Source organism: Sus scrofa, chromosome 2, assembly GCF_000003025.6.
Source record: "Sus scrofa isolate TJ Tabasco breed Duroc chromosome 2, Sscrofa11.1, whole genome shotgun sequence".
In the NCBI taxonomy this organism is placed as follows: domain Eukaryota; kingdom Metazoa; phylum Chordata; class Mammalia; order Artiodactyla; family Suidae; genus Sus; species Sus scrofa.
Genome location: NC_010444.4, coordinates 89,100,247 through 89,122,793, shown reverse-complemented (window position 1 = coordinate 89,122,793; position 22,547 = coordinate 89,100,247). Strand labels below are relative to the sequence as shown.

Sequence of the window (22,547 nt, the reverse complement as noted above, 5' to 3'; positions counted from 1 at the left end):
CTAGACAAAAGAAATTATAGAATCTTAAAAGAATGTAATTTTCTAACACTGTAACTAGTAGAGCAAAGTAGAGAGAGGCCTACCTCAAAGAGATTTGGCAGTGAGGTTTTCGATTAAAAGGATGGTTTATAATTTGATATATAGAAAGCCCAATACATTTTTAATGGTGCCGTATCTGCTTGGACCTCAAAAAAAAGTTCAAAATGAAAAAGGTCTATGAACTCTCAAATTTCTACAGGCAGGAAATAAGCTGAAAAAGCTACTCAGTTGCATGACAGGCAATTTTTCAATAACGGCATGAAGAGAATCTCAACATCATTCATCTTAGGGAAATGCAAATCTAACTCACAATGAGATACCAATTCACAAACTCTAGGATGACTATAAGGAAAAAGACAGACAATAACAAAAGCTGGCAAAGACATGGGGAAATTGGAAACCTCATCTACTCTGCTGGTGGGAATGTAAGAAGGTATAGCTCCTTTAAATTATTTATTTATTTATTCATTTATTTCATTTTTATGTTTTTTGCTTTTTAGGGCCGCATCTGTGGCATATGGAGGTTCCCAGGCTAGGTGCTAATTGGAGCCACAGCTGCTGGCCTTCATCACAGCCACAGCAACTTGGGATCTGAGCTGTGTCTGTGACCTACACCACAGCTTACAGCAATGCCAGATCCTTAACCCACTGAGTGAGGTCAGGGATTGAACCAGCATCCTCATGGATCCTAGTTGGGTTCATTTACCACTGAGTCACAAAGGGAACTCCAGGTGTAGCTCTTTTAGAAAAGCTTGTAAGTCTCTCAAAAAAGTTAAAGAGTTATATTTGAGATGCCATGGGTCAAGCTTTACCTAATTTTATAAAAATCAAGCAAACATGATTTCTCAAGAAAGCGGTATTTAGCAAAATATATGTAGGCATTCCATCCTCTTTATCAGTGCAATTGTAAAGGAGAACACAGGCTTTGGAATTCCTTAAAAGTAATGGTCAGTGTCTCCATTTATTAACTCCACTCATCTCCCATGGATAGAAAAAAAAAACAAATCCCTAAATGGCAGTGTCAAGGAGTCTCAGGTCCCATGTAAATTATGTTCCTGAAGGTCTCTTTTAAGAATAAGAATGGAAGCTATGCAAGTGGAGTAAGAGATCATGGTGCTTGGACTAGGATGATGATAGCAGTGATAGACTGATGGGGACTAATTCTAAATATATGTTGGAATAGAATTACTATATCAGGATAATATATCAGATACAAGAAATAAAGAAAACAAAGAATAGAAGACTCCCAGATTTCTGGCTTAAGAATCTATGTGAATTATGGCACCATTTATTGAAAAAGGAAAGATCCGAGGAAGTACAGGTTAGTACACATAATTAAGAATTTCATTTTGAATAATTTAAATTTGAGATGCATGAGAACTTTCTAAATGAAAACACTAAATAAGCAGTTAGATAGATAAATACTCAGAAGAGAAGAAGACCTGGTATGGAGACATGTATTCGAGCTACCCAGCCTCTCTCCCTATTCTCCCATCTTAGGTCCTTGCGTAGTAGGCTTGTGAAGGTCAGGGCTATGCTTCTGCTTTGGGAGACTACCTGGTCATCATGTTTCCCTTCTCAGGAAGAGCGAGAGGAAGAAGCCTAAACATTAGGATATACATCACCCTAACCACAGGAGCCCCAGCTTGTGATAAGCGCCAGAAAATAGAAAACAGTTGTGTTTTTTGTGATTTTTTTTTTTTTTTACACAAGAAGATCCTAAGTAGTTGCTATTTATATTCAGAACAAAGCTCAAAGTAATGGGTTTATAGAAATGAAGTTAAACTGATCTTGCCTATACTGTTTACATGCTCTAATGCAGCAATTTATTATATTTTTATGAATACATTTAGCTGATGCCTATAGTTACACTTTTCCTAAATGTTACAAAGGCTTTCAAAAAACTACATTTTTAAATTCTCAGACTTAATATTGTCTATTTTTTTAACTAGCATTTATTTTAACATACATTTTTTAACAATCTACATTCAGGGAGTTCCCGTTGTGGTACAGAGGAAACAAATCCGACCAGGAACCATGAGGTTACGGGTTCAGTCCCTGGCCTTGCTCAGTGGGTTAAGGATCTGGCCCTGCCATGAATTGTGGTATAGGTCAAAGACCCAGCTCAGACCATGCGTTGCTCCAATTAGACTCCTAGCCTGGGAAACTCCATCTGCCGCAAGTGCGGCTCTAAAACGCAAAAAAAGAGAGAGAGAGAGAGAAACAGTGTCCTTACAATAAAATAAATAAATAAATAAATTCAGCTACATTATCCAAATACACAATTGGATAGAATCCAAAAAAAGTTTAAGTGCCTACAAAATAACATAGGGTTTCATAAATTCCTGTTGTAACAGGTCACTTCAAGCTATACTTCAGCCCTTTTTTTTTTTTTTTTTTTTTTTTTTGTCTTTTTGCCTTTTCTAGGGCCGCTCCCGAGGCATATGGATGTTCCCAGACTAGGGATGGAATCGGAGCTATAGCCGCCGGTCTACGCTAGAACCACAGCAACAGGGATCCGAGCCGAGTCTGTGACCTACACCACAGCTCACACCAACGCCAGATCCTTCACTCACTGAGCAAGGCCAGGGATCGAACCCGCAACCTCATGGTTCCTAGTCGGCTTCATCAACCACTGTGCCACAATGGGAACTCCTCCAGCCCTTTGATAATAGGTTCTCATTCTTCTCTGCTGTTGGAACCAACAGGGTACTTCATGGGAAAAGGCAAAGAAAAATGCTATACTATTCATCTATATATATGATTATAGATCAAATTAATAAACCAAAAGGCTTAGTTTCTATCCTATGCATAAATACTGCATTATAAGTTATTATTCAATGGCTTCATCCATCCATTCAACAAATAATTATTGAGCTTCTCCTTAGTACACTGTCAAAGACACAAAAAATACGTATGACATAACAAACCTGATCTTAAAAATCTTAACTATAATATATAAGCAAATACAATAATATATTAGGGTTATAAATAACGGATAGAAAAGATAAATCATTTCTGGAAAATTAGGAAATTCTTCCATTATGGGAATGTGTTCATTTTGTAAATAAAATGAAATCTTTAATAAAAATGTTTATGTTAGCCAAGAATTTATACTCAGATCACCTAACTCTCTGATACCTACAAATATGACCAGATATTTTTACAAGAGTTGAATTCATCTATTATCTAATGTAAATACAAATAACTAATGACTTACTTTTCAGTGCTTCATTCATGTGTGCCTTGCTGTTAGCTGCATGATACCAGATGATCTGGGCGCCATCTTCTGCTGTGATCTGGTTATTTCTCAGAAAATATTCCAGTATATTTTCACTCCAAGATTCTAAAATAACATCATTTATATTAAAAAGAATTGTTTTGTATGGAGTACATTTTTTTAAGTAAAAAAGGGCAGAGAACATATTGAGGGAGAATAATAAAGTAATAAAACTGGGAAAAATATAAGATTTTTAAAATTACAAACAAGTATTAAAAACAGAAATTGACAAAATATTATAAATGAGGCAAGTATAAATATATGTACATTTAAATACATATGTGCTATATACGATGTAAATAATAAACAGTAAGCATATAAGATAGTCTGAACCTCAAAAGCATGAGGAAATATGGAGGAAGAGAAAAAAAACTGCTAAGAAGCAGATTTTTGTTTGTTTGTTTGTTTTGTTTTGCTTTTTAGGGCTGCACCTGTGGCATATGGAGGTTCCTAGACTAGGGGTCCAATCAGAGCTACAGCGGTCAGCCTACACCATAGCCACAGCAACACAGGATTCGAGCCACATCTGTGACCTATACCAGAGCTCACGGCAATGTCAGATGCTTAACCCACTGAGCGAGGCCAGGTATCAAAGCCACAACCTCATGGACCCCAGTCAGATTCATTTCTGCTGCGCCACGATGGGAACTCCAAGAAGCAGATATTTTAAAGCAGGAATTTTCACATGATGCCTTCTGCAATCCTGGCTCCATAAATAAGTAAAATGTATGTAAAACCAAAGCTATATTAAAATTTTCTAAATTTACATTTCTCCAAAGAAGATATACAGATGGCCAACAGGCACATGAAAAAATGCTCAACATCACTAATTATTAGAGAAATGCAAAGCAAAACTACAATAAGGTACCACCTCACACCTGTCAGAATGGCATCATTAACAAGTCCACAAATAACAAATGCTGGAGAGGGTGTGGAGAAAAGGGTACCCTCCTTCACTTTTGGTGAGAACGTAAACTGGTACAACCACTATGGAAAACAGTATGGAGGTACCTCAGAAAACTTAATATAGAACTACCATATAACCCAGCAATCCCATTCCTGGGCATGTATCCAGACAAAATATTCATTGAAAAAGATATTATGCACTTGTATGTTCATTTCAGCACTATTCACAATAGCCAAGACATGGAAATAACCTATCAAAAGATGAATGGATTAAGAAGATATAGTATGTATACACAATGGAATACTATTCAGCAATTTAAAAAGAACAAAATAATGCCAGCAATATATATGGGACTAGAGACTCTCATACTAAGTGAAGTTAGAGAAAGACAAATACCATATATCACCTGTATCTGGAATCTAATATGCGGCACAAATGAACCTATCTACAGAAAAGAAACAAACTCATGGACTTAGAGAATAGACTTGCGGTTACCAAGGGGGGAGGGGAGGAATTGGGATGGACTGGGAGTTTGGGGTTAGTAGATGCAAATTATTGAATTGGGAGTAGATAAGCAATGAGATTCTGCTGTATAGCATAGGGAACCACATCTAGTCATTTGCGGTGGAACATGATGGAGGATAATGTGAGAAAAAGAATGTATATATAAATGACTAGGTCACTTTGCTATACAGCAGAGATTGACAAAACATTATAAATAAACTATAATAGAAAAAATAAAAATCTTTAAAAATTTTTCTAAATTTTGTAGAATTTAAATTCTTCTCTACCTGAGGCTCCATTCTATATTTGTTAACAATTGTGAACCTTAAATTACATATTTAAACATATTCACCTTCAGGTTATGAGTTTCAATAACATTTATATGAGTGACTAAGTAAATCCTGTTAGTATTTATAGATTTATCTAGCATGTACAAATATACCTAATTCCCACATATATCTTCTACTTTTGGGCAGACCAGATTCTTTCTTAACTAAGCATTAAAATGTGAGTTAAAAAAAAGAGTTCCTGCTATTATGCAGTGGGTTAAGGATCTGGCATTGTGTCCGCAGTATATCAGATTCAATCTGTGGCCTAGGAACTTCCACAGGTCATAGGTGCAGCCAAAAAAAAAAAAAAATTTATTAATTAACCAAAATTACAACAGCAGAATCAGGTCTACCTTACATCAAGCCATATCCCAATATAACAAGGAGAAAAGGCTGAAAAACAATGAAAGAGTTATAAAAATCTTACCTCCCCAATTCTTGTTCAGTCATTTGAACATTTAAGTACCTATCAAGTGGCTGCAAATTCCCTGTGCATGAGATTGTCTTCCATTTATTTTTTGCTTATTAACGCCACCTAACAGTTAAAGACCTAAAAATGGCCATCTGAAACTGCTGATAAGTCATTGAGAAAAAGTAAATTTTGATTAGAGAATGGGGGGGCACATAAAGATAACTTCTAATTAACATGCATGGAACTTAGCAACCACTCTGTATACTGGGCTACAGAAGAAAGGAGAGACTGTAGCACCCACTATCTCCCAAGCAGTCTCCTACACAAATACAAAAAATTAGCATATCTAATAGAGTCACAGACCTTTCAGACTCAGAAGAAAATACATGGCCATTATTTTTTAAATGCTTAACCAAGGCTTCTAATTTTTCTTTCACCCGTGCCCATGGCACAAGGAAGTTCCCAGGCCAGGGATTAAACCCTTGCCATAGCAGCAACCCAAGCCTCTGCAGTGACAACACTGGATCCTTCACCTGCTACTCCACAAGAGAACTCCAAACTTAAGCATTTTTACAAGGCACATTAATTATTCACTAAAAGAGAAATGCCAAGTGATGGGATTAAATCACAGTATATCCTCATGATAAAGAATGTAATTGAGGTGGCTGCTAAAAATGAAGTTTTTGAGATGCACCAAAAGTCTCACAAAAATGGTAATCACACGTTACCAGAAAAAAACCTAAATGTTAATTAATAGTGCACTGTAGATGTGTCTGCAGCACCTTTTTCTTTTTTTTCCCGTCTTTTTAGGGCCACACCCTCAGCATATGGAAGTTCCCAAGCTAAGAGTCAAATCGGAGCTGTAGATGCTGGCCTATGCCACAGCCACAGCAATGCCAGATCCAAGATGCATCTGCAACCTACACCACAGCTCATGGCAATGCCGGATTCTTAACACACTGAGGGAGGCCAGGGATCAAACCTGTATCTTCATGGATACTAGTTGGATTTGTAACCACAATGGGAACTCCCGTGGCACTTTCCAACTAAACATACTGCATTCAAAAATTTTATAAAGGTAACTTACAGATTAATAAAATACCATGATTCCAGAAATTAAAAATATTTACAGTAGAAAGTTCTCCCTGCCCTGTTAATGGGTGAATACTTATATTTAGACATAAGTGTATATATCTTTTTATACATACAGAATTTAGGACTCCAATTATCTATAATCTAGAGTATTATTACTATTTTAAGCAAGCTGTTACTCTAGAAATAGGTCTAAGAGAAAGGCAAAATTACTTGCAATTTTTAAAAAATTAAGACTTATGGTGAGAGCAGTTTTAGCTTTATAGAAAGAAAAAAAAAAAAGCAACAAGTACAGAGTAGCTCCCATGTGACATCTCTTATTTTTTACATCCTTTTGTGATGATGAAATTGTTCTGAAATTGACTGTGGTGATGTTTACACAATTTGAATATACTAAAAACCACTGAATTATATGTTTAAATGATTGAGAATTGTATGGTATGCAAGTTACGTCTCAATAAAAAATTAAAAAAAGAGTTCCCACTGTAGCTCAGCAAGTTACAAATCTGACTAGTATCCATGAGGACGCAGGTTCGATCCCTGGCCTCACTTAGTGGGTTAAGGATCTGGCATTGCCATGAACTGTGGTGTAGGTTGCAGATGAGGCTCTGATCTGGCATGGCTGTGGTTTAGGCCAGCGGCTGTAGCTCTGATTTGACCCCTAGCCCGAGAACTTCCATATGCTGCAAGAGTGGCCCTAAAAAGCCAAAAAAAAAAAAAAAAAAAAAAAGATGGACCATATACTTAAGTGTAAAATGCAAAACTATAAAATTCCTAGAAAATAATACAGGAGAAAACTTAGATGACCTTGGGTATGCCAATGACTTTTTAGATACAGCCCCAAAGGTACTATCTATAAAAAAAAAAAATGGAGAGTTCCCTGGTAGCCCAGCAAGTTAAGGGTCTGGCACTGTCACTGGCATAGGTTCAATCCCTGGCCCAAGAAATTCTGCATTGCACAGAGGTGACCAAAAAAAAAAAGAAAGAAAGAATGGATAAGCTGGACTTCATTAAGATGAAAAACTTCTGCTCTGTGAAAGATAATGTCAAGAGAATGAGAAGACAAGCCACAGACTGAGAGAAAATATTTGCAGGAGACACATATGATAAAGAACTATTATCCTAAATACATAAAGAACTCTTAAAACTCAACAATAAAAAACAAACAACCATTAAAAAAACAGCCAAAGACTTAACAGACACCTCACCAAAAAAGACAGCTATCAAGCATGTGAAAAGATGTGCCACATCACGTCACCAGAGAAATACCAATTAAAATGAGGTACAACTACACACCTATTAGAATGGCCAAAATCTGGAACACCGATACACCAAATGCTGGTAAGGATGCAGAATAATAGGAATTCTCATTCACTGGCAATGGGAATGCAAAATGACATGGTGACTGTATCTTTTTTTAATTTTACTTTATGTTGGAGTATATTTGATTTACAATGTTTAGTTTCAGGTATACGGCTAAGTGATTCAGTTATACATATACACGTATCCATTCTTTTTCAGATTCTTTTCCCATGTAGGTTATTACAGAATATTGAGTGGAGTTCCGTGTGCCATAAAGTAGTTCCTTGCTGATAGCCTATTTTATATATAGTAGTGTGTATATGTTCATCCCAAACTTCAAATTTATCCCTCTCCTCTACTTTTCCCTTTTTGGAACCATAAGTTTGTTTTCTATGTCTGTGAATCTGTTTGTTTTGTAAACAGTTTGTTCGTATCATTTTTTTAGATTCCATATATAAGTGCTATCACAGGAATGGATAAAAAATGAGGTAAATATATACAATGGAATATTACTCAGCCATAAAAAAGAATGAAATGATGCCATCTGCAGCAACATGGATGGACCTAGAGATTATCACTCTAAATCAGACATGGTACAGAAACTTTAAAAGAGAGCTTGGAAATTTCTTACAAAACTAAACATACTTTCGGAGTTCCCATCGTGGCTCAGTGGTTAACGAATCCGACTAGGAACCATGAGGGTTCAATCCCTGCCCTTGCTCAGTGGGTTAAGGATCCAGCGTTGCTGTAAACTGTGGTGTAGGTTGCAGATGCAGCTGGGATCCCGTGTTGCTGTGGCTTTGGGGTAGGCCGGTGGCTACAGCTCCAATTAGACCCTTAGCCTGGGAACTCCATATGCTGAGGGAGGGGCCCAAGAAATGGCAAAAAAGACAAAAAAAAAAAAAAAAAAAAAAACCCAGCTAAACATACTTTGGAGTTCCCGTTATGGCACAGCAGAAACTAATCTGCCTAGCATCCATGAGGATGTGGGTTTAATTCCTAGTCTCGAATCAGTGAGTTAAGGATCCAGCGTTGCAGTGAGCTGTGGAGTAGGTGGCAGATGTGGCACAGATCTGGCACTGCTGTGGCCTAGGCTAGCAGCTACAGCTCCTATTGGACCCCTAGCCTGGGAACCTCCATGTGCCAAGGGTGCGGCCCTAAGACACAAAAAAAACTAAACATACTCCTACGGTACAATCCAGCAATCAGGCTCTTTGATATTTACCCACAGGATTTGAAAACTTATGTCTCTCCAAAAGCCTGAACACTGATGCTTACAGCAGCTCAACTTATAACTGCCAAAATCTGAAAGTAATGGAGGTATCTTTCAGTAGGTGAATGGACAAACTGTGGTATACCCAGACAAAAGAATTTGTTTGCTAAATTTGTGTGCTAAAAAGGCACAAGCTCTCAAACCATAAAAAGACAAAGGGAAACCTTAACCACATATTATAAACAAAAAAAGCCAATATGAAAAGGCTACATACTGTATGATCCCAACTATACGACATTCTGGGAAAGACAAAGCTATGGTTGTGAGGGGTTGGAGGGAGACTTATGGGGTTGGAGGTAGACTCATGGATAGTTGGAGCACAAAAGATTTTTAGGACAGAGAAACTATTTTCCATGACGCCCTACCAAACAGATTTGTCATTCATTGTACACTTGTCTAAACCCACACACAGTACCCCCACCAAGAGTGAACTCTAATGTGAAATATGTACTTCAGGTTATTATGATGCATCAATGTAGGCTCACAATTATAACAAAAGTACCACTCTGGTGAGGGATGTTAAAAATGGGGAAGCTGGAGTTTTCCCTGTGGTTAAGTGGTTAAAGAACTCAACTAGTATTCATGAGGACGCGGGTTCTATCCTTTAACCCTAGCTCAGTGAGTTAAAAATCTGGCATTGCTGTGAGCTGTGGTGTATAGGTCGCAAACTCCCCTTCGACCTGTAGCCTAGGAACCTCCATATGCCCCCAGTGCGGCCCTAAAAAAGACCAAAAAAACCCAAAAAACAAAAAAACAAAAAACGGGGAGGCAATGCATAAGCCGAGTAGGGGATAGATGGAGAGTCTCCCTGTCCTCCGCTCAAAACTTCCATGAATCTAAAACTGCTGTTGAGAAAAAAAAAATTTTTTTTCTTTACAAAAGGGCGCAATATTCTTGCCATTCGCCCCAAAAGTTTTTCACTTAACGCCCATAGAAGGACCCAAGGCTCTAGGCCAGGTGAATGGAGGCTCACGCTAAGGAAGCAGAGCACGAGATCCAAAAAGGGAGGAGTGCCGCCTGAGGCGTCTCTCAAAGAGCCCCCAACTATGGGCACTGGGCCGGAGAAAAGGCCCACTTCAAGCCAACTCTGTGGTGCTCCGTCCCAGACCCGGAACCTCAGGGTCCCAGGCTTACCAGTGCCTGCAGCGTTCGCTGTCATGGTGACGAACAGCCACAGTTCGCGCAAGCGCCGAGCGGTGGGAGATGCCGCTGACCCGTCGCAGGTGGCGAGAAAAACCCAAGTCTACCAACGCCAGATCGCAGTACAACCGCAGACCGCTGCCTATGCAGCGCTTCTGAAGCCGGGACGGAAACGGCGGGAAGGCGGTACGCACGCGCAGAAGGGGCGGATCAAGTTTCGCTTTCGCGAGATCTTCCCGGTAGGGATTCGCGTCCAAGTGTCGCGCGAATTGCTCTTTTTGAAAGGTAGTCAGAGAGCGCGAAGTCCTGATAAACGTGTGGTCAGGTCATGGGCGATAGCAGCAGGGTTGAGACGCCGAGATTGAGTACAGTTGCTGCTAAGGGGTACGAATTCCCAAAGTTAGATATATTTCCTCTTTTTAATTTTAGTAACATACTAAAAAATGACTTGATGTCATGTCTCCATAAAAATGAGCGTTTCTGCGCAAGGAGACTAAGGTGTTAACTTGAAAGTTTTCTCTTTCTCGCTTTCTGCCGGTGTTCACTCAGAAACTCCCAGCAGTTCGATTTTCCCCACCTACTGCCTTCCTTGCTCTCCTTAACTCCTTCCCACAGACAAGCTGTGGCTGGAAAAAGAGCACCAGTGGAGTCAGACGACGTGAATTAGCAGTGTAGCACTGCCATTTCCTGGTTCTGCAGCTCTAAAACCACTCAGTGTGTCAGCTGTAAAATTAGGATAAGCATAACCTCACACAAAACACAGCCCTTCTTGCCCACCTCTTCAGATTTTAATATATTTATGTCTTTACAGACTTCAGTTGTAATTATTTCAATTTGCCTTCAGTCAAGCTTCTGTACTCTGGATTTTTTTCTAGCTCCTCAAAATGATTTCTTGGGTTTAAGAAAACGCTCAATTTTAGTGACTTAAGTGACTTTTAAAACACTTTTAAAAAGTATGGTTGATTTACAATGTCGTGCCAATTTGTGCTGTACAGCAAAGATCAGTCATGTGCACAGTGTATGGGTGATTTTAGGATATTATATACAAAATTAGAGGTTTCCCTTCTTCAGTTTCCTCTTACCTATAATCTCTCCAGTGTTCTCTGGCTCTAACATCATCCTTGGTATTCTAGCTAGAAAAGCCTTTAGCTTCCCCACTCCATTGCCACTGTATCTGTCCTGCAGTGTCTGCAACCATTGCACTGTTGGATAAGGAGGCAGGGTGCTGCCTTTTTGTGCTCTCTAGCTTAGTGTAGGGCAGGGAAAATCCACATTGCTCCATAGGATTTACACATGGTGTGGAGGGAGGGGTGCTGCAGTTCTCCTGAAATAGGAAATTCAAAAAGAATTATATTTCACATCCTCCAGCCCCCTTTTCTGTCCTTTAACTAGAGAAGCTGTTCCTTGGACTTTCTAAGCCAGCTGGCAATACCTGTTTTAAAGCATCTAGGTGCAGTTTCCTTTTTATTCTGTTTGGAGTTTGTCTGGCTTCTTGCATCTGTGGAGTTATGTCTTTCATCAGTTTTGAAAAGTCTACATTGTGTCTAAAAATATTTGCTCTGTTCTACCCTCCCCTCTCTTTCTGCAACTAATTAAGCAGGTGTTAGGAATTCTCACTGCATCCTCTATATGCTGTTTTTTTTTTCCATATTTCTTTTTGTCTTTCAATGCTGCATTCCAAAAAAATTCTGATTTATATTCCAGTTTATAAATCTTCTCAATTGCCTATATTCTATTCTACCATTAAACCTATTTACAGTCTTAAAGTTCAGTTTTTATGTATTCTTGCAACATTTGTATTACATTATTTCCCAAATTAGCTCCATCATGTTTTCCTTTCCCATTCTCTAAGGCACTTCACACTTGACTTTATTTCTTTAAACATAGAAAGCATAAATTTAATACCTAAGACTTTATGAATTAAATTGTTTCTAATTTGTGCCTCTGAAGTCTAGTTCCCTTATGGGCCTATGTACTTTTTTACTATATGCTAGTAGATGTTCTACTTGAAAAGTAATTTGAGGCTTACAATTAAGTTACTTTTCTGTGGAGAGAATTTACATTTTTATTCCTCCTAGCACCTGGAGGAGGCATCACCAGTGGGGGAACCACCTTAAAGCAAATTAAATGCTTAAGATTCTTTGGGTGATGCAGGCAATACTAAACTTGGCTGTAATTTTACGTAATTTTATATTGGTTCATCCTCATCCAAAGGCTGAAACATTTTGAAGGAATCTCAGCCTATTGTGGGGAATTTCTTCTGTTAGTTTCACAATTCCTCTCAGATTCACCTTCTTGTGTGGGTCCACACAGGATGGTGAATTACATTAGGCTTTAAGTGATGACCCCATGCTAACGTAACCTCTTTTTTCCTTCACTTTTGGACTTTTAAAATCTCCTTGATGTTTTAAGATGATTTTTGTATTTTAATGAGTTTTAGTTGTTTTCAGCAAGAGCATAGCTTTAAATATCCTAGCATGCAATTTCCAGAATCAGGAAGTTTTCCCAAAGTTGTACCTTTGTTCTTGCAAGTTCAAACCATACTCTTTCTCTTGGTCTTCTCTGCACTTAGCACATACTACTTGTGGCATGAAATCCATAAATGTTGAAAAGCAATTAATCCATAAATGTTGAAAAGAACTAATTTTTTACACTTACTTTTGTCAGAGCAATTAATCTTTTTCTTTTTAGAAATTTTTAGTTATAGCTGCTCTAATTACTTTGTTTTAGTTTATCACCAGAAAACTTAGTAAAAGTTTAATAAAACAACAGACATTTATTACTTTATACTGTTTCTGATGTTCAGAAATCTGAGAGGAGCTCAATTGGGTTGTTCTCATGGGGTCAAACAGTTGGCTGGGGCTGCAATCTGAAGGCTTGACTGGGGTGAAGGATCCCCTTCCACTAAATGGCTATTGTCAGGAGGCTTCAGTTTCACATGAGACTCTATAAATAGCTGGTTTCCCCAAGAATGACTGATTCAATGGAAAGAGAGGGAGAAAGAAACAGACAGGGAGCGGGAGGTGGGGAAAGAAGGATGAAAGGAAGAGTGAGTGGGGAGAAATGCACCAAAGATGAAAGCCATGGAATCTTTTATAATATAATCTTGGAAATGATATCCCATCTCTTCCTCCATATTCTATTGGTCACAAAGACCAGCAGTACAGTTGTGGAAGGGGACTACACAGGGTGTGGATACCAAGAGGCAAGAATCATTGTGGGCTATCCTGGAAGCTGGCCAGCACCTTATTTTACCAAAAGGAAAAACAGAAAAAAAAAAAAAAAAAACTTTATTATACTCAGATGTTTATAATAAAGCACTTGAATTAGACCTCTATTTTCATTTGTAAGAAGTGTGAACATATAGCTATAATTTTATCAACACAAATGCAGAAAATGTTTCCCAAAAGGTATTAAATTATGTATCATTCCAAGCTAAATAAGAATATAAAGAGATTTAGACTACTAAAAATATGGAATTAAAAAAACCCAATGTGTCAATTTGTGGTAATAGGTAAATTCAGATGGTTAAAATTAGATGGTAAATTGAGTGTTGGGTAGGGAAAAAAAGGTTTTTAATATAGCTCAGATAAAAAATAACCTTGCAGGTATTTTAGTAGTAAAAATTTGTTATAAGAAAGTCCTCCTACTGAAACATATGGTCATAATTCCAATAAGGGATTTTCTTGCTTTCCTGTAATTAAGATTGCTTTTTATCAACATACGGTGTTTTAAGAAGCAATGAAACTTTTAAGATTCTAAATATAAACTACATAACTCAAAGTAATTGAGGAGATGACATTGTGTTCTTTAGTATATACAGCCATACTTTATCTAAAAAATCAGGAATTAAAAATATATATTCATATTTGCTGCTACTGCACCTAACCCTTGGAAAGATACACAAGAAACTAATAAAAATGACTTGTTGAGATTGGAGGGTGAGAAGAACAAGGAAGATGCATACAATATGGTAAAACATATCGTTGGAGTTCCCTTCATGGCTCAACAGTAACAAACCTGACGAGTATTCATGAGGATGCATGCTGAATCCCTGGGCTCGCTCAGTGGGTCCAGGATCCAGCGTTACGGTGAGCTGTGGTATAGGTCACAGGTGCGAATCGGATCCCATGCTGCTGTGGCTGTGGTGTAGGCCACTACAGCTCTAATTCCACCCCTAGACCTGGGAACTTCTATATGCCAAGGGTGTGACCCTAAAAAGAAAAAAATGAAAACCTCGTTAAGTTTTTAACATTTTTCTGATTTTTGAATTTAAATATTATATATATGAAACTTTTTTTTTAATCACAAAGAAAAAACTTAAAATCTAGGATGGTTTAGAGGTATCTGGTACTCAGATAGTTTTTTTTTAAAATTTGAGTCAAGGAATCCCTGTTATGGCTCAGTGGATTACGAGCCCAACTAGTGTCCATGAGGATGTGGGTTCCATCCCTAGACTCGCTCAGTGGGTTGGGGATCCAGTGTTGCAGTGGTCTGTGGTGTAGGTCATAGATATAGCTCAGGTCTGGCACTGCTGTGGCTGTGGTGTAGGCTGGCAGCTACAGCTTGGATTTGACTGCTGGCCTGGGAACTTCCATATGCCACAGGAGCAGTCACCCCCCCCCCAAAAAAAAGGAAAGATCAGTGTTTTGACATATTATCTACTCTTTAGATTTTCAACTCTTGCCTAGAGAATTTAATGCCAGGCCTTCTCATTACTGGTATGGCTCTCCTCCTGGATTATTTTCTGACCAGCTCCTTAAAATTCATGTCTCTATGTAGCAGTTACTTTTACTTTGTTTTTACCTGCCTCACATTCAGCTCCAAGAAGCAAAGAACTATTTTATTCACCTTTCAATCAATAAAGCCTAATAAAGTGCGATGCATATAGCAAGCATACAGACACACTTAGTCCACTGGGTTGCTGGGGAAAAAAAAGAAGAGGGGCTAAATTGTACTTCATATTTCAAAATTCAAAGACAGTACTTTTTTTTTTGCTTTTTAGGGCCAGACCTGCAACATATGGAAGTTCCCAGGCTAGGGGTCAAATAGGAGCTATAGCCATTGGCCTATAATACAGACAGAGCAACTCGGGATCTGAGCTGCATCACCACCTATGCTGCAGCTTGTGGCAATGCAGGCTCCTTAACTCACTGAGCGTGGCCAGGGATCGAATTCACATCCTCATGGACATTGTCTGGTTTTTAACCTTCTGAGCCACAATGGGAACTCCAGAAAGACAGTACTCTTAAAAGGCAAAAAATAGATCAATGCAGACTAAGTAAAAAGAACCATTCTATTTCTTCACCATTAAAAAAATTAAAAATTTAAATTAAGTATCAAAGTGAAGAACATGACCAAATGCATTCGGAAACATATCACACATCTACAAAGAATACCTTAAAGTATGCCTCTAAAGGCATGTGATTCTAATTTTTATTAGCTGTAGAGACTTTACGGAAAAAAATCCAAAGTTCTCCTATTATGGGAAAAGCCCTTCTCACCTTTCGGTTATTTTAAAGTAAATTCAGTATTTACAGATTGTGCAATTAACTTTTATTGCAAAATAAACACACTATATAAAGAAAACATAAACTGAGTTTGATATGCAATTTTTTGTTATAGATGTCAACAATTTCACAAATTATTGTTATCATTTTATTTAATATCTGCAACATTTGTACATTGTTTATGACGCAGTTACTTCAAAAAGACAGATATTTTCCTCCATACTGTCTTTGGCTAGGACTACAGATGTGATTCAGTAGGAACCGTATGAACAAACTGATTCAAATTCTCAGTCTCTCCTAGCCTGAGATCTAAGATCCTGAGTTATAACCCTGACTTAGTCTTCAAGTTGAGATGCTTCATAAATACGTTTCTTAAAACAGGGCTATTTAGTATAGTTCGAGACACAGGAGTGTTTTTGATACAAAAACATATATTCTACATTAGAATAAAAAAAAGCATTAAAATAATGATTATATTTTATATAACTTAAATGATAGGGTTAACTAAAATATGACCTTTATTTTTTTTAACACAACATCCTTTCAAAAATTTTGCTATTTAAAGAAGAAAGCTCTGTAACAGTTTCAAATACACAGAATTTAACTTATGTTAATATCATATTATAAAAAATAACTACTGTATAAAGGATTTAAAATATGCAAAAGTAAGCAGTTCATTAAAATTTCTATTTAATACATTGGTGTCAATGAAAATATGCAGACTTACCAAGAACCTTCTAGGATTTAAAGGAAAAGCAAAAACAAAAACCTGTTTCAGGCTTCATTTATTGCTACATAATGACTACTTCAAGGGTCATCTGGCCTGTCGTCAAATCACTCTCGGAAGTGGTATATACAGTGGTATACTTTGGAAGGAAAGGAGGAAAAATAATGCACTGCAATACAAAAATATTACCTATATATAAATTATTAAAGATTTATAAAACACATACCAAATCACATGTTCTTGCTATAAAAACAATATACTTAAATACAGAAGCACAAAATCCTGAAGCACCCACAATTATTTTAAGAATACCCATTTAATAAAGAGAAAACCATATATATGTGTGTGTGTATATACATTATAATGATTTGAAAAGAAAAAAAGCAAAATTCTGATTTTAATGCAAATAATCAGTTTATCTAATCATGGAGGTAGGTCTCCACTCCAAGTAGACAAATAAGTTATCTGTCTTATTCAAAGAGTCATCATATAAGTTTTATGATCCAGACAATTTTAACAGACTTTAGAAACCAGTAATACAACTGGCATATAAACAAAACAGGTGTTTCCCTCAAAAGGTTACATCTGAAAAGAGCCTTCATTAAAATCATTCTTGGCATAAAGAGGTATACCCAAGTACAGTTACTTTGGCTTGGCATTTAAATAACACAGTAAATGCTACTTAAAGAAAAGAAATCCTTGTCTTTTTCAGTATTTGTATGACGTATAAAGCTTCAAAAACTGTGGATCTCTTAAATTTTTGGAGATTTAAATATTGTGCTAATGATTTAAACAGATCATTTCTGCCTAAAAAGCAAAGCTTACATGTTTCAACATTAAACATATTTACTTAGTGTCTGTGGCATTTCAGCTTTAATGCTTGAAGTTAGTTTTAACAACTCATTTGCAATATCTAATATGACTCACATTCTTTCACTAAAATAGATTTTCTATAATAAAAAACACTAATTCTATTTCCAATGGTAAACTAGTAGTGTTGGAGGTCCCACCATGGATCACAGGGATTAGAGCACTATCAAGATCATTTAGATAATGCTGAGGAAGAAGCTGGCCTTCAGATCCTGCCTGAAATTCAACCTGGAAAAAAAAAAAATCTTGATGAGTGAACCCTAGAAAGTAAGCAATCTTGTTTATTAGCTCAGTAGATTTAAAAATAGCATCCAATTTAAGCATGTTAAGAAATACTTGATTTTTTATTCATGAAATTTTACATTCTCCTTTATTTCTTTTATCTATCTACTACATAAATTATAAACTGTTGCTCCCACAGATACTATAAAAATATTGCCACTACTTCATACTTTAGGTTTCTTCTTAATAAACATGTACACACATTGGAGGACCAAGGTTTTGAATAATTACCAATGTGGTATTTTTCTTTCTTTCTTTTTCTTTTCTTTTTTTTTTTTTTTTTTTTTTTGTCTTTCTGCTATTTCTTTGGGCCGCTCCTGCGGCATATGGAGGTTCCCAGGCTAGGGGTCGAATCGGAGCTGTAGCCACTGGCCTACGCCAGAGCCACAGCAACGCGGGATCTGAGCTGTGTCTGCAACCTACACCACAGCTCACGGCAACGCCGGATCGTTAACCCACTAAGCAAGGGCAGGGACCGAACCCGCAACCTCATGGTTCCTAGTCGGATTCGTTAACCACTGCACCACGACGGGAACTCCCCAATGTGGTATTTTTCATTTTGGGTTTTTTTTTTGGCTGTGCCCATGGCATGTTAGTTTCTGGGCCTGGGACTGAACCCATGCCACAGGAGTGACCTGAGCCACTGCAGCAGTAACACTAGACCCTTAACCCCCTGTGCCACAAGGGAACTCCACCATGGTATTTTTTTAAAATCTACTTTAAATTTTTGTTTTGTTTTTCTTTTTAGGGCCATGCCTATGGCATATGGAGATTCCCAGGCTAGGAATCAAAGCTACAGCTGCTGGCCTACACCACAGCAACACAGGATCCGAGCCAGAGTCTGTGACCTACACCACAGCTCACGGCAACGCCAGATCCTTAACCCACTGATCAAAGCCAGGGATCGAAGCTGCAACCTCATGTTTCCTAGTTGGATTCATTTCCACTGCACCTTGATGGGAACTCCATACTTTAAAATATTTTGAATTTGTCATAAATAAAATAGTATTTGAAGAGTTCCTGTTGTGGCTCAGTGGGTGACAAACACAACTACAATCCATGAGGATGCAGGTTTGATCCCTGACCTTGCTCAGTGGGTTAAGGATCTAGTGTTTCCATGAGCCGTGGTGTAGGTTGAAAACGCAGCTCAGATCCCATGTTGCTGTGGCTGTGGTGTAGGCCAGCGGCTGCAGCTTCGATCTGACCCCTAGCCTGGGAACTTTCATGCGCCACAGGTGTGTAAAGACCAAAAAAAAAAAAAAAAAAAAAAAGGGAGTTCTCGCCATGGCTCAGCAGTTAACAAACCCATGTTGGATCCCTTGGATCCCATGTTGGCTGTGGCATAATCAGGCAGCTACAGCTCCAATTTGACTCCTAGCCTGGGAACCACTATATGCCACGAGTGTGGCCCTAAAAAGACATACAGAAATTGAATTTAATTTTGCTTGTGAAAATCACATTTTAATACTTATGACTAAATAATTAACAGTGCTTACTCAAATAATTATCAGATACTTCCTTGAAAAAGGAATTTTTAATAGTGAGATAAAAATATAAGTTCTTCTTTCCAATAAGAACTATATTGCCTGAAGAAAGGCAAACCTTCAGTACATGAAATTGTTAATGTTTAGGTTAACCATTCTAATGAAAAACATGCTCTGAAATCTATTATAATGGATGTTGGAAACAGAAACAGAAATGTACATTAAAATACTACTGGAGTGCCATTTTTCACCTATTAAACTGGTGAAGTTCAAAAGTTTGATTATATTCTGCTTTGATAAGGATGTGGGGGAAATAATACTCATAAAACTGCGGTAGAAATATAAATTGGCCTAACATATTTAAGACAATATGGTAATATTTATTGCATACATATTTGGACCTAGCAGTTCTACTTGTAGGAATGCTTCTTAAATACTCACACTTATGCAAAAACAAAATATTATAGATACCCTAAATATCCATCAGTACATACCAAACATACATAAGACCCAAATAAATTATGGTACATTTATATAATCAACTACTACTCACCAACTGTTAAAAAAATATGTAGTAATATGAAATATCTCTAAGACATAAGGTAAAGAAGCAAAGTTAAAAGAATAACAATGAAAACAGAAGGACAAAAAGGACGTACAAACTTATTTGCTCATACATGCAAAAAATTGTAAAGAATACCTAGAAATATTTGATTGCCTGATCAGAAAGGGAAAATGAGGAGAGGTATAGAAGTGTGGATTGAAGGGTTAAAAGTCAAAGGTAAGGGAGTTCCCGTTGTGGCTCAGTGGAAACGAATCTGACTAGTATCCTTGAGGACACAGGTTCGATCCCTGGCCTCGCTCAGTGGGTTAAGGATCCAGCATTGCTGTGAGCTGTGGTGTAGGTCGCAGCTGTGGCTCAGATCTTGTGTGGCTGTGGTGTAGGCCAGCAACTACAGCTAGGATTTGACCCCTAGCCTGGGAACCTCCATATGCCGCAGGTGCAGCTCTAAAAAGACAAAAAAGACTAAAAAAAGTCAAGGGTAGGAAGGAGATCTTTCCAAGGTTATTACCTTACACAGCTCTACTGGGAATCATTTACCTTGTCACCAATTACATAGACATACATTTATATAGACACAGAACCAGAGGTCACCAATGACATGTGAATACTACTCTCTAGTAGTATTTAATGTGGTGGTCTTATTGAAAATACATTTGTGAAAATAACAGAAAATATATATTAGTCTCTGACCCTGATTCCTGGCAGAAAGCTCCTAAAACCCTTGTCATATCCTAAGTAATAAGTATACCAGGAGCATCTCTTGTAGTATTTGTCTTTGACTCCATTACTGACACAGAGCTCCTAAAAAGAACTTGTAAATTCCTAAGTGGTAAGAGAAGGAGCATCTTTTGTTCTTCTGAGACAATTCTGGGTGCACTCCTAGATGGGGGCTGATCACCAGAAAGAACAAGCCATGATTAGAAGCTTTAAATTTCCAGCCCTACCCCTCATCCTCCAGATTGTGGAGGGGGGCGAAAAATAGTTAATTGGCCATGCCTGCATGAGGAAGACTCCATAAAATCCCAATAGAAGGAGGTTCAGAGGGCTTTCAGGCTGATGAAGAGATCCACACTGGGAGAGTGATACACCACAACTCCACGGAGGCAGAAACTCCTGCTCAGGACCCTACCAGACCTTGCTCTATATATCTCTACATCTGGCTGTTCACCTGTATATTCTTTAATAACAAACATAAGTAAATACTTCCGAGTTCTGTGAGCCACTCTAGCACAAGGAGGGGGTCTTTAGAACCTCTGATCCATAACTGGTTGGTCAGAAGCACAGGTGATAATTGTGACTGGCAGGTCAAGGAAGGAGGCAGCAGTCTTCTAAGACCTGCAGGATCTGACACTATCTCTGGGAGATGGAGTCAGAATTGACTTGAATTCTTGGACAACCTGCTGGTGTCTGAGAATTGCTTACCGGTATGGAGAAAAGCCTCTACACATCTGGTGACCAGAAGTGTTATGTGAGAGTAATAAGAGACATATACAGGAAAGAAAGACATATTAAGGAAGAATTAGGTTTTTCCCTACAGAGGAAGGAAAAAACAAATTTTTCCTTTTAGACTTTTGTAATTTTAAGTCACATGAATATAGAATTTAGCATAGTTTTTAAAACCTACTTATCAAGCAGGAATTTTATGGAGCAGGGGTCAGCAAACTATGGCCTCTGGGTTAATCTGGCCCAACAAATGTTTTTTAAATAAAATTTCACTGGAATACAGCTGAGCTCATTAGTTTACATACCGTCCATAGCTGCTTTCACGCTATAATGGTAAAGTATTTGTGAAAGAAATCAGATCACCCACAATGCCTAAATTATTTACTGTATGGCTTTTTACTAGAAAGTTTGCTGGCCCCTGTGTACACAGTAAAGGAGAGAATGTGCATGAAGTAGGTAGCAAACATTAATGTTCAATAAATTTTAGTTCTCTTCAGTCATTCCAAAGTGAAAGGTTACAGAAAAAACTTTTGCTTATTTTAATATATATTCATTTCAAAAATACATCACAAAACATGCCTCACCATATCAGTGTCAATGGATACTCTGAGGCCAATTTTATTCATTCCATTACACTTTAGAGTTTTCAGATGAGGGCACAGTGCAGCACTACAAGCCATGGCTATTTCTTTTGCAAACTGATAACGAGTTGCTGAAAGAGATAAATCCTGGTCCTTCAGAAAGTAGAACACCTGAAATATATTTAATTAGGAAAGAAGTCATGATTAAGATTGAGTAGCTTTAAAACCTGCAACAACTGCTCTTTTCAATTCAACTTTACGAATAAAATTCCAAAGTTAGTGCCATGAAATTCACTAGTTGAGAATATTCTCTTTATATAGCCTGATCTGTACTGTAAGTAAAAACTTAAAACCAAATGTTAGGGAATATGGGAATAACTCAGCTATTTTTGCCTAAAGTTAACTTGCAGCAACAAAAGCCTTGTTCACTCAGTTTAAAGAAGGGATACTAAAGAGTCCACCCTATAAGATCACCATCCTATAAGGACATCTTAATGAAATTAAGACCAAACAAAGAAATTGTGTTCCATAATTTCTATACCCCCTATAGTTTCTATATTGTACACAAAGAATAAGAAATTTGTAACACTGACTGTCTGACCCAAGTGTAGAATGAGAGGGAGTGTAGAGGTGGACTAAGGGGCTGGAAGTCTATAGTTTCCTATTGTCTCTCTCTCCTTTTTCTTCTTTTCGCCCACACCCACAGCATGTGGAAATTCCCAGGCCAGCGATCAAGCCCATGCACAGCAGTGACCCAACCCACTACAGTGACAATGCTGGATTCTTAACCCACTGTGCCACAAGAGA

General features: G+C 37.7%; 2 protein-coding genes across 5 annotated transcripts in view; both read right to left on the bottom strand.

Moving 5' to 3' along the window:
* Positions 1-13,535, bottom strand: part of FAM151B (family with sequence similarity 151 member B) — a 35,012-nt gene extending 21,477 nt beyond the window's left edge. Inside the window, exons 1-3 of one of the 2 annotated variants that reach the window (XM_021084494.1) lie at positions 11,361-13,535; positions 10,273-10,655; positions 3,260-3,385 (exon numbers count right to left, since the gene is read on the bottom strand). In XM_021084494.1, coding sequence (XP_020940153.1) covers positions 3,260-3,385; positions 10,273-10,297 — 151 coding nt within the window. In that variant the 5' untranslated portion in view covers positions 10,298-10,655; positions 11,361-13,535. Of the gene's footprint in view, positions 1-3,259; positions 3,386-10,272 lie in introns of both variants that reach the window. The other variant, XM_003123750.4, reaches the window with a different exon arrangement.
* ZFYVE16 (zinc finger FYVE-type containing 16) overlaps positions 13,557-22,547 on the bottom strand; it is a 64,378-nt gene continuing 55,387 nt past the window's right edge. For 2 of the 3 annotated variants that reach the window (XM_021084492.1, XM_021084493.1), the window contains exons 17-18: positions 21,744-21,911; positions 13,557-17,613 (exon numbers count right to left, since the gene is read on the bottom strand). In XM_021084492.1, the coding sequence (XP_020940151.1) occupies positions 17,452-17,613; positions 21,744-21,911 (330 nt within the window). In that variant the 3' untranslated portion in view covers positions 13,557-17,451. The remainder of the gene's footprint in view (positions 17,614-21,743; positions 21,912-22,547) is intronic. The other variant, XR_002341786.1, reaches the window with a different exon arrangement.